Source organism: Pteropus vampyrus, unplaced genomic scaffold, assembly GCF_000151845.1.
Source record: "Pteropus vampyrus isolate Shadow unplaced genomic scaffold, Pvam_2.0 Scaffold31, whole genome shotgun sequence".
Taxonomy (NCBI): Eukaryota; Metazoa; Chordata; class Mammalia; order Chiroptera; family Pteropodidae; genus Pteropus; species Pteropus vampyrus.
In genome coordinates this window covers 89,799-102,856 of record NW_011888812.1, presented here as the reverse complement: position 1 = coordinate 102,856, position 13,058 = coordinate 89,799, and the positions used below count along the sequence as shown (strand labels likewise).

General features: G+C 36.0%; 1 protein-coding gene across 7 annotated transcripts in view; it reads right to left on the bottom strand.

Annotated features, from left to right (window-relative positions):
• HIPK3 (homeodomain interacting protein kinase 3) overlaps nucleotides 1-13,058 on the bottom strand; it is a 79,738-nt gene that overhangs the window by 50,894 nt on the left and 15,786 nt on the right. For 5 of the 7 annotated variants that reach the window (XM_011356794.2, XM_011356798.2, XM_011356793.2 and 2 more), the window contains exon 2: nucleotides 5,327-6,425. In XM_011356794.2, coding sequence (XP_011355096.1) covers nucleotides 5,327-6,423 — 1,097 coding nt within the window. In that variant the 5' untranslated portion in view covers nucleotides 6,424-6,425. Of the gene's footprint in view, nucleotides 1-5,326; nucleotides 6,428-12,688; nucleotides 12,758-13,058 lie in introns of those variants that run through there. The other 2 variants (XM_023528658.1, XM_011356796.2) reach the window with 2 other exon arrangements.

Here is a 13,058-nt window from a genome sequence, read left to right as displayed (position 1 = left end):
GAGAGTTTTTTTTTTTTTAAATAACTGCTTCAAATTCATTGTTAGTAATTGGTCTGTTAAGATTCTCCATTTCTTAATGGTTTAGTTTTGGAAGGTTGTATTTTTCCAAAAATTTATCCATTTCTTCTAGATTGGTGAATATGTTGGCATATAATTGTTCACAGTATTCTTTAATGATCTTTTGTATTTATCTGGTGTTGACTGTCAACTCTCCTCTTTTACTTCTGTTTACTTCTGTTCTCTCTTATGTTTGATGAGTCTTGCTAGAGGCTTGTCGATTTTATTTACCCTTTCAAAGACCCAGCTCTTAAGTTTCGTTAATCTTTTCTATTGTTTTTCTATTTCATTTATTTCTGCTTTCATCTTTATTATTTCCTTCCTTCTACTTACTCTGGGCTGTTTGTTCCTTTTTCTAATTTCTTTGGTTGTAAATTTAGTTTGTGACTTTTCCTGCTTCTTGAGGTAGGCCTGTATAGCTATAAACTTTCCTATTGTAACAGCTTTTGCTGCATCCCAAAGATTTTGTAAAGTTGTGTTTCATTTTCATTTGTCTCAAGGTAGTTTTTGATTTCCTGTTTGGTTTCTTCTTTGTTCCACTGGTTGTTTAGAAGCATGTTTTTTAATCTCCATGTATCTGTTCCACCGTCCCCCCTTCCCCGCCCCCAACCAGGGTTTTCCTGCAGTTTATGTCTAATTTCATGCCACTGTGAACAGAAAATGTTTGATGTAATTTCAATCTTCTCAAGTTTATTGAGGCTTGTTTTGTGGTCTAGTATGTGATCTGTCCTGGGGAATGTTCCATGTGTACTTGAGGAAAATGTGTAACCTGCAGTCTGTCTATCAAGTTAAACTGGTCTAATGTGGTATTTAAGGGCATTATTTCCTTATTAATGTTGTCTAGATCTATCCACTGAAGTGGATTATTAAAGTCCCCTACTAGTATAGTGTTACAGTTAATTTCTGCCTGTCCATTAACATTTGCTTTATATACTTGGGTGCTCCTATGCTGGATATGTAGATATTTACAATTGTTATATCCACTTCTTGGGTTGAACTCTTTTAAATTATGTAACGTCATTGTCTCTTTTCACATTCTTTGTTTTGAAGTCTATTTCATCTAGAATGAGTATTGCTATCCCACATTTCATTTCAATCTGCACAGATATTTTTCTCTATCCCTTCACTTTGAGTCTGTATATGTCTTTAATCTGAAGTGAGTCTCTTATAAGTAACATTGATGGGTCATGGGGTTTCTTTGCTTGTTGTTTGGTTTTCTATCCATTCTGCCACCTTATGTCTTTGGATTGAAGCATTTAGTCCATTTACATTTAGGGTTATTAATGATAGGTCATTATTGACGTGCTTACTGGCATTTTGTTAATTGGTTTTTTTTGGTTGTTTTTGTCGTCCTTTGCTGTTTTTCTTCTTCCCTCGATCTCTTTCTTTTGATTTCTTTGGTTTTGATTGGATTCCTTTCTCTTCATTTTGTATTTTTTGTATGGTTTTGTTTTATGATTACCATGAGGTTCATATATATCCATCGATATCTATAGCAGACTATTTTAAGCAGATAACCATTCAAGTTCAATTGCATTCTGCATTCTAAGAGCACATTTTCATTTTCTACTCTATTCTGCTCTTGATGTCATGTTTTGTATCTTTTTGTTTTGTGTATCTCCTGATTACTTATTGTAAGTATAGTTAATTTTGCTACTATTGTCTTTTAATCTTCCTATTTTTTTAAGTGGTTGATTCACTGTGATTACTGTATATTCGCCTTTACCAATGAAACTTTTTTTCCTTTTCCTGTATTTTCTTATTTTTGGTTAAGGTCTTTTCATTTCTGCATAAAGACACATCAACATTTCCTTAAGGCCAGTTTAGTGGTGATTAACTCCTTTAGTTTTTGCTTGTCTGGGCAACTTTATTTCTCCTTCAAATATAAATGATAACCTTGCTGGATAAAGCATTCTAGGTTGAAGATTCCTTTCTTCGAGCACTTTTGAATATCTCCTGCCCTCCCTTCTGGCCTGTAAAGTTGCTTCTGAGAAATCGGCTGATAGCTTCACAGGGTTTCCCTTGTATTTGACTTGTTTTTCCATTCTTGCCGCCTTGAAGATTGATTCTTTATCCTTAACTTCTGCCATTTTAATTAGATATCTCTTGGTATGGGTCTCTTTGGGTTCATCCTGTTTCGAACTCTGTGCTTCCTGGACCTGGATGTCTGTTTCCTTCCCTAGATTAGGAAAATTTTCAGATATCACTTCTTCAAATATTCTTTCTGCTCCTTTTCCTCTCCTCCTTCTGGAATCTACTATATTGTGAATAGTAGAGCACTTGATGTTATCCTAGAGATCTCTTAAAAGAGACTATCCTCATTTTTTGAAATTCTTTTTCTGTTTTACTGTTCCAATTGGGAGATTTCCACTATTTTGTCCTTTAGGTCATTAATCTGTTCTTCTGTATTAACTAATCTGCTAATTCCTTCTAATGTATTTTCCATTTAAGTGACTGTATTTTTCATGTGTTTCTTTTTTATATTTTCTCTTTGTTGAAGTGTTCTGAGTTCTGCTTTATTCTCAAGTTTGTAATGTATCCTTATGACTGAAGGATATCCATTTCATTAGGGTTTTTCTCTGGAGTTTTTCCTTGTTCCTTTATTCGAGGCATATTCTTCTTTTTCTCCATTTAGTTTTGCTTTGTGTTTTTTTGTTTGTTTGTTTTTTGTATGAGTTGGATAGAGAGTAGTTATCTTTCCCAGTATTTGAAGAGTGACTTCTGAGTACAACATGCATTGAATAGTTTTGTTAGGCTGACTGTAGTCGGGGCAGGTGCATGTGGTGCCTGGTGTGTCACCTGGGACTGAGGGGGTGGGTTTTGGGCGGATAGCCTGGTGTGTGTTTGCTTCCTTGTCCTTCTAATCTGGCCAGAGCTGCCTGATGTAAATGGGGTTGCTCTTGGCATTCCTTATTATATTAACTGTCTGTGATCTGAGCTGGGTCTAGGCAGAGTTCCTTTGCAAGTGTGGATCCGAAGGTCCCACCAGATCTGCCCCCTCTCCTGTTGGGGAAAGCCTTCGTGCACGCACCTTAGCACTTTGCTAGTTCTGCTCCCTTTCGCCCCTCTCACTCTGCAGGCAGCCCTGCCCAAGTGCTCTGTTGCTTAAATTACCTGGGAGAGGCCATTCTGTCTGCCCACATCTCAAAGCACTCCTAGCTCCACACTTTCCCTGGGTGGGGCGGTAGGCACAAAACTGTACTTTGCTATTTCAGCCCCTCCCCCAGTGGTGCAGCAACTCCCAAAATCAGCAGCACCCCTCTCATTCCACATGAGTCAATCCTGCCTATGTGCCCTGTTGTTTTAATTGTCTGTATTCAGAGTAGGGTCTGGGTGGAGCTGCTCTGCATGCCTGCCTAGCTCCACACTTCCTCTAGGTGGGGCAGCCTTACATGCACCCACACCTTACTCTAGTAGTTCTGAACTCTCCCCAGGTGGGGAAGGAGCTCCCACACTGAGTGCTCGCACAGCAGCAACACACTCACTCCACTAGGGGCAGCTCGGCCTGTGAGTACTGCAGTTTTTCTATCTCTGCACTTTCTCTGATCTGGGCAGTCCTGCATGCAGATACTGCAGCATTTTGTTAGCTCTCCACTCTTTCTAGGAGGGAGCCCCACATGAGCACACAGTAGCACCCCACTATCTCTGCAATTTCTCTGGACAGGGTAGCTCTGTAGGTGAGTACTGCAGTGTTTGTTGGCTCCATAGTCTCTTCAGGCAGGGGAGCCCCTTGTGTGCCCTGTCTAGGAAAGTGCAAAGCAGCAGCCTACTGCACCTGCTGGATCAATCTCTGAGAGAACGAGCCCTTGTATGCATGCTGTGGCACTCCCATTTCTGCTGGGTCTAACTCCAGTTGGGGTGGCTGGGGACGTGCTATGGCACCCTGCAGGTCAGCCAGAGAACCTGGATAAAGCTCTGCCCACTAGCCAAGTTCAGGGGAAATGAAACAATAGTGTTCACTGTTCCTCTGGTCCTGGGTTCTTCCCTCAGCTCCCACATAGTTCTCATGGTTCCTCGACCTTCTCTATGTGGCCACCCGCTCTTGCATGTTCTAAGGAGTTAATAACACAGAACCTATTCAGACTGCGGTCAATTGGCTCACAGGTGACTCTCAGGAAGATTTGCTCTAAATATAGGTGTACAATTGATGTATCCTTGTGAAGAGGGTGAGCTAAGTCCACCTACACTGCCATCTTGGACCCACTCCTGGAGTTGATTTTTGTAATAGCTAATAAATTTTTCCTTTATCAAGTCCTGGGTACTACTGCATATATTTGCAAGAAGCTAATCAGGGTGAGAGGTATAGTGCAAACGCAGATGCAATATCCAAAAGTAACTACCCTTTGTCAGGCCTAAATTTATAATCCTCATGTTCTAACAATTTCTAAGAATAAACTGCATGAGATCATCTACTTACTAACTTATCTGTGGCCAATATTGGCAGATCCTATACATGCCCACTGTGTTGGGACTCGTGGGGTTCTAGATTATACCAAGACAATAAATTTGTTCAGGCTGAAATGAAAACAATTTCTCAAAATTATAAAACTACAAATTCAAATCATTTGCATACTCAAGAAGATATTCTGAAACTTGGTAATTGTAAGCTAGCCCTTAAGACTCTTCTGTACTTGAGGCTAGCATTATATTAAACATGATATTGTAGCACTTTATCAATATTTACATGGAAATTGTTTTCTTCTTTAAATTCCCCTCATAGCGCCAAACCTGAAATAGCATTACTTAAAGCATATAGGTAGAAAGAACATAATAAAACTTTTCATAAAAAGGTGTCCTGAACATTCGTGGCAGCCATGGAAGTGTGTCTGAATCTTAAACTCATTAATCAAAAAAACTTTTTGAATTCTTATAACTTTTCTAAATGTTCAGTTATATCTGATGACTTTAATAAACTATTTCTCTTAAGTGCTGAAATGCCCAAAGATATATACAAAAAGTACTATAAATCCTTTTCCCAACATATTGGGAATTCTACTTGACCACCATTAATCACCAATCATTCCTTCAAATCTTCAAAGAATAAAAATAACCAAATATCTTTGGCATGGAACTTTACAGTAGAGATTACTATTCTGCTTGGGCAGATATTATGCCGAAATTTAAAAAATCTTTTTAAAACCTCAAACCTAAACTGATCTTGCCTTGATTTCTTTATTTATCCGAAGTAGTCTTTTTTCATCACATGCACACACAGATTTCAGTTAGCAAAAATTCAACATTTATTAAATAACCAAACAGTGTCACCTACCTGTAGTACCGAGATTGTAGATATGTTGAACAAACAGTCTTTGATACATGACTGGCCGACCCAAAGTCTATTACTTTAACCCTGTAAGGCTGCCGAACAGGATCCACCAACATAATATTCTCTGGTTTGAGGTCAGCATGAATTAAACCAAGACTTTTCAATTTCTTCAGTGCAGTGGCCACTTGTTGAAGAATAGGTCGAATTACTTTTAGTGGCAGGGGACTGAATTTATTTTGTTTCAGAAAGTCATACAAGTTTTGTTCCAGCATCTCAAAGACTAAACAAGTATGGTTACGGTGCTGAAAGCACTCATAAGCTCGTACAAAGTTATATTCATCAGCATTTTCAGTACTGAGTCTTGCTAATATGCTCACTTCTATTTGACCTTGACGTGCATAAGAAGGGTGATTCTTCAAAATTTTGATTGCTACAATTTCATTTGTCCCTCTTTTCCAGCATTTGACAACTTGGCCAAAAGTGCCTCGACCAAGAAAATCAAGGACTTCATAAGTATTTTTCATGGAGCATAAGACTTCATGTTGTACTAACTGATAGTCACCTTCTCCAGTGGTACAATTCTGTTTTGTTCCTGTGGTAGTTGTCACAACTGTCACTGGATTTCCCATGTTGGTTTGCAACATTGCAGGAAGTATGGACAATTCATCGACAATCTGCATTGCGCTGCTATGATTATCCAACTCTTCACTCTTGCGCTTCAATCCGCATCGCTGGGGGCCTCCTAGGAAATGTAATCTGTGTCGCCACGCTCCAATCTGAGGTGCCTCCACTTGAACTTGCTGAGCCTGAGTTGCTATGACCTTTGTAGCACCCGCAGTGTTTTTTAAAACAACAGCACTTGTCTGCAACGAAAAGTTGTGTCCTCGAGGTCTGTTAAATGCCACCTTTGTCTGAAAAGCACTACCCTTCGTGAGAAGATGAGAATTTCCAACGTTTCTACCATTCACATAGGTCCGTGGATAGTTTCTTTCCTGGAATATACAACTGCTTGGCTCTACTTTGAGTTTCTTCACACTACAAAAGGCACTTGACTGAGTTTGATAAACATATGGTGGGTAGACCAAGACTTGTGAGGCCATACCTGCACAAGAAAGAGAAAAAGGATATATTAACTACAAAAAAATTTATAATTTTAAATCTCATAACAAAAACTTTTAAGAGTCAAATCCGTAATTTGTAAAAATAATTAAATTCTATCAAAATGTTTTCCCTTTGCGAAGATAAGCATTTTCAATAACTCTACTTTGGTTAGTTAGTATTTCAACTATTTTGAGTGTTGCATAAAGTCACTTCCAGGACACACACCCATCGAAATAGACTCAAAAGACAAATGATGAAACTTATAGCTATGAATTTCTAAAACAGCTATTATAAATATACTTGGGAATCTAAACAAAAGCATCAGCATAAATAGGAGAGACTTGAAAACCATTTTTAAAATAGAACTGGTGAGCCTGCATCACACACATAGATAGTAAGCAAGCAATTAGGCAGTATCTAACAAAATTGCAAATGGATATGCCCTCTGACATATAATCATGCAATTCAGATATAATGCAAGACTATTCATGCAGCACTATATAAAACAACATGTATTGGAAATAACCTAAACATCCATCCAAAGGCACTGGTTAGATATATCTTGATAAACATGCCAACTATACTCTTTAAAAAAAAAATAAAAAGACTGTTTACCCTATTATGGTCTGAGTCCCAAGATAATATTGTTATCTGAAAAAAGCAAGAATCAGAAAAATGTGTACTTTACAATAGATATTACCACGTGTTTAACTAAAAACAGAGATTTATATATGTATATATTTGCATATACATTGAATATCTATACATACATAAAGAAATTGTAGGTTTCTTTGCCTTAGAGGAGAGTAACAAGAATAATGGGGGCAATGAGAAAGATATGCTATCCACTGTACATCCTTTTTACCACTTTAATTTTTACTATGTATATATACTACCTGTTTGAAAGTTCTTGAAATCGTCTGGGGAAACTATAAACATATATACACTTTGTATTTAGAGATAAAATAATATCTGGGATATGCTTCAAATCAATAGAAGAGAAAGTGGAAGGGGACATGGATTAAATGAGATTGGCCATCAACTGTTCATTATAGGCACCTGATGGTGGATAAAAAGGTGTTAATTATACCATCCTGTCTACTTTTTAATATGTTTATATTTTTCCTTAATAAAAAGTTAAATTATATACTTAAAACTCCACCCAGAGAGATTCTGTGGTGAGGTCCAGACATCTGTACATGTACAAGCTCCCAAGGCTGTTAGATTCTAGTCTGTACATAAGCCCTGAGAAAATTCAAGTTCTAACCAATTCAAGGCCTTCAAGTCTGAAAAATCAGGGTGAAGTCTTAGGGAACAGAATGCATACTACTCTAGGCCAATCCATGCCATGTTAAATCAAGGTGTTATGTGGACAGCAGCTGAGATCCAGGTCAACTTCCCTAGAGATATTAAAGAAACTACTACAATTTCAGAATCCTGTTGTTCCTATCTTTCCTTTCCCAGCACACCAGCTATGAGGCAAACAATTAAACCAAGGGCCAAGGCTAAACTAAAGGAGACTTAGAAAAAGTAATTATCCCACACCACCCAATTCTCAACTACTGCGCTCTGTGGGACCAATCTCAAAGGTGACTTTAGAAAAAAACACAGATAGGAATGTCACATAATACACATAAGCACATTAAGAAGGGGGTAAAGGAATGGTGCTGGAGATAATTGTTATAACAAACCACAAAAAAAGAACTCTAAATTACTAATTAACTTGACCACTGTGATTCCCTGCCACATCAAGTATTAAGCCCTTCCCTTCTCCCACCATCTATCAGGTAAACTCATGACTCAATACAGTACAGTATTTTCAGGAGCTTCTGAAGTCCATGGAGTCTGAAACAATGATTCAGTACAATACTATTTTCTATTATTTTTCATTGCAATGTATACTATGCCTATGTTATACCTCTGCTGCTATATTATTAATGATTTTGTCATTTGTTCTTATCAACTAAGAAATGAAGTTATGAAATATTACCCCTTTGTGAGCTGGGGCTACATACAAAATATCAATTAGAGGATGGTGAAGACTCCTTTTAAAGCAACCATTAAGCTTCCATTCCGCAAGCATAATAATCCCAGGTACTTTAACTTTGATTAATGGGCTTTATTTTTCTATTCCTCTAAAAAACTTTAAGACCCATCTGAACTCTATCCAAATTCTTCACATCCTCTTTCAATTACTGAAACAGCAATGTAACCAATACTGACACCCACAAGCATGGGTCTGACCACTAACCATAATAAAATATTTTTTTATTATATATATATTATCAGGTCTTCTGAAAAGGGGAGAAAGAAGCAGAGATAGAAATACTTTACTACTTTATGTACATTAGTCAATATGAATCAATTCTGGACCATTTTCTGCCAAACTTATACATATAATCAGGTTCTTTCAAATGTTTATAATCAGGTTCTTTCAAATGTACTGTGACATCACTAATAGATTTAATTAGTTAATAATGTCTTGTATTCTCTTTATTCAACTTTCTTCCTTTACTTGTCTATTCTGTTTTCATTTTTTTAATTATAGTAAAATATACATAAAATTTACCATTTTTGAGTGTACAGTACATTTAGTACCATTTAGTACATTAACACTGCTGTGCAACTACCATACCATCATCCATTGCCATAACATGTTTCCTCTTCCAAAACTAAAATTCTGTACCCATTAAAGAACTGTCCATTTGCTCCCTCCCCTTAAGCCCTGGTAACTACCATGCTACACTCGGATTCTATGAATTTAACTACTCTATGTACCTCATCATATACATGAAATCATACAGTATTTGTCCTTTTGTGAATGGCTTATTTCACTTAGCATGTCTTCAAGGTTTATCCACATTGTAGCATGTATCAGAATTTCCTTCCTTTTTAAGGCTAAGTAATATTCCATTATATGTATATCCCATATTTTGTTTATCTATTCAGCCACCTAAAGACACTTGGGTTGCTTATTATAAATAATTATAAATAATGCTTTTATTATAAATAATGCTGCTGTGAACATGGATGTACAAATATCTCTAAGACCTTGCTTTCAATTCTTTTGTTTATATACCCAGAAGTGGAACTACAGATTATATGGTACTTCTATGTCTAATTTGAGGAACCACCATATTGTTTTACATAGCAGCTGTACCATTTCTTTCTCTCTCTTTTTTTTTTTAATAGGCATCCTAATGGGTATGAAGCTATCTCTCATTGTGGTTTTCAAATCTCCATTTTTAAAACTAATTCTTTCTTCATCAATACTGGCTGTATTAACTACAGCTTCATGTCATCAGTGCTATAACAAGAAAACTTTATTTTTTTCAGTGAATTACTAATGAATATTAAACATTACACTTAAGACTAAGCTCTTACAAAAATCCATGTATTAGCTGGGCATTCCCAAATGATTACTGAATAATCCCCAGTTCTTTCAGGCCATCGATGACAAGTATAGAAATTATTAAATTAATAAAAACATCAAGTTTTAAATTAAGACACAAATATGAAAATGTGATCAGTACTAAAGATTTCTAAAGATCTACAAGAAGAAATACATGAAAAATAACAAATAAAAGAAAAGCCTTTAAAGAAAGATTTTTCTTTTCTTCTAAGAAAGAGCTCAGGGCACTAAACAATACCTCATAATGAACAGAGATAAAAGACCAGAGCATTAAATCTGTAGCCAATACTCCACAATTAAAAAACAAAACAAAACAAAAAAAAAACCTAGCAACACAATAAACAAAAAACATCACCTCAATAAAAGTATCTTAGGGCAGTGGTCTCCAACCCTTTTGGCACCAGGGACTGGTGCTCCTATGAGAATCTAATGCCTGATGATCTGAGGTGGAGCTGAGGCGGTGATGCCAGTGCTGGAGAGCAGCTGCAAATACAGATGATGCTTTGCTTGCCGGCCAGCCGCTCACCTCCTGCTTTGCAACCTGGTTCCTAAGAGGCCACTGACCGGTACCCAGTACTGGTCTGTGGCCCGGGGGTTGGTGACCCCTGCCTTAGGGAACATTTTCACTTAACTGGAAATAAGCAATTAGCTACACTATGGCAAAGTAAACCTCTGTCTGATTCTATTTAAAGACCCTACATTCAAATTTCTTTTCTGAACCTATCCATTCTGCTTCCAGGATATACTAAAATAAGTAGACACAAGTATAGTTCACTTTCAAAACTGAACTTATTACTACTTTTTAAAGGGAGACAGAATGGAACAGGAAATGAATAATACAGATAAGATTGCTTTATCACATAAAATGTACCAATGCATCTTTAATTTGACAGCTTCAAAGCTAACAGAGCTAGAGGATCATCCTATGTGAAAAAAAAGTAATGGTATCTCATGTTCTCCACAGTTAGAGTAGTACTAAGTTCACTACTGGAATGATGTGTTTTTAGTCAATTTACACAAATATACATTAGAGACTATAATTTCCTTCAGCATGTTATGATCAGCACCAAGGATAAAAGGATTAAAAAACACTGTAAAAATCAGTGAGCAGACTGAAAAACAGAAACCACCACCACCATCACCATCATCCCAACCACCACCACCACCACCACCACTACCCGCTCCTCCCCCCACACACACGCACACACATGCACACACACGTGTGCTCCTTGATCTACTACCAGGTCCCCATCCTATTCTGGTCTTTACCTAGATCCAGTCATCTTCCAGAGCCCTGTCTTTTCCTCTCTGGTCTAAATTAAATCTCAAGATCTTATCTGCCCATATCAACACAGAACTTCACTTTCTGTCCTCAAAACATTGTTCATCTCTTCCTCTGATCTACTAACTTTCTGATTATCTCTGATTACCAGACAAATGCGGGATACTCTTTGCTAAATTCTAGTTCCTGTCTTTCTAGTAAAATAGATTCAAAAGGAAGACTTCTCTTATGTAACACAAAAGGTATTTTGAAATATGCTTAGCAGCAAAAGAATCCAGAATTCTAAATCTGACTATGGTGGCTGTCGATCTTTTTCCTGATAAATCTCAGGTATGATGAACTTGGAAGAAGTGAAGCACTTCAAGGGAGGTAGTATTCAAGAGCAGTACTTTTTCAGAGAAAAATGTTAGGAAAGGTGGTCTTCAAAGCTTTTTTACGTGTAAAATGAATAATTAACTTAATCATTCCAAGAAGAGTTTCCCCATCACTACAATGACTTTCAACACTGCAGGATACCTTTTTGAGAATTAGAGCATACTAGTTCACCTAGCTAGTGAACCAGAGAAATTATGCTGTTCTTAAACTACTTTTGCATTCCTCACAAAGTCTAGCAGGGTGAAATGAAAAAGCCTCAAGCTATCCTATGGCTTCACATGTTTTCAAAGTTATTTTTTATAAGAAATTGCAAACATCAGTCTTACTACAACTCTACAAATGTACAAATGACTACGTCTTGGTTTCACAAGGCCTAACTAGCGATCAAAGAGATTAAAAGAGATATAATGAAATCTTCAAAGTACCAATATTGTCTATAATCTAGTTTCATGTAAATAGATTATTCCGGTTTGGTCTATCCAAAGAGTTTAAGATTTTGCTTTCCTGGGTATATTTAGAAAGGAAAGCATATTTTTTCCATTTTGAAAATATTTCCATGCACATGAATATCTTCAGGCATAAAGAATATTAAGAAATCAAAAAAGTTTCATTCAGAATCATTTTTATATTTGTTAAGTGGATACCATCAATATCAGAACTTCATTTCTTTTTCAACTGAAAATCTGTCAACATTTTAAAGCTCTGAAGAAAAAAAAGACATTTTTTCTTCAGAGCTTTAAAACTGAAAGATAAAGGTATTAAATACAAAGAAGAATGTTAAAAACAATTATCACATCACTATTTTAATTATATAGTGACTGATTAAAGCCATGAATTACACAACTGCGTATTTGTTATTGTAACGCCATTCTGACCATTTTACTTCAGATTATTTCATACGTATTTTAATTATGTCAATATTTTGCTGTTTGTTACTTTCCAAAAATCAAATAACAGCCTCTGAAATAATTATGGTCATACCACCAGTGAAAACCTTTAGCCAAAAGCTGTATTATTTGGGCTACAGTATAAGTTTCTACTAATTGACCTAATTTTCAACTTATTCTTTAAATGACAAATGAGTTAGTAATCTATAAAAGTTATATTACTTTTTAAATGTATTACAGCATATCCACTGTGAATATTATCAAATAATATTTAATATTATTTTAATTCTATCTTTAACTGTACTTACCACTGACAAAAGATGGTTGGCCTAGTTCTCAAAGAGTTAAAAGTTTGAAGTTTGAAAATTCAATCATCACTTGAGAAAAAAGAAAACAAAGTTTAGGTTCCCTCATTAGTACCGAAACTTTAATTTGTAACAACAAAACACAAGTGAACCTATCAGGTTTTTTTCCTGACAATGTCAAAAAAATAGATCATATTTTGTGAAAGAAATGAAAGAATTACTAATAACTATATTAAGCCTTTTATAAATTATTTTCATTTGTAAATTCAAATTTTGGTGTACTATTTTTTTAAATAATCAAGTTAGTTTACCTAAGATTTAATCACTCCTGTATGTTTTCTTTAACATGTACAAACTACAAAGACAAAGCAGT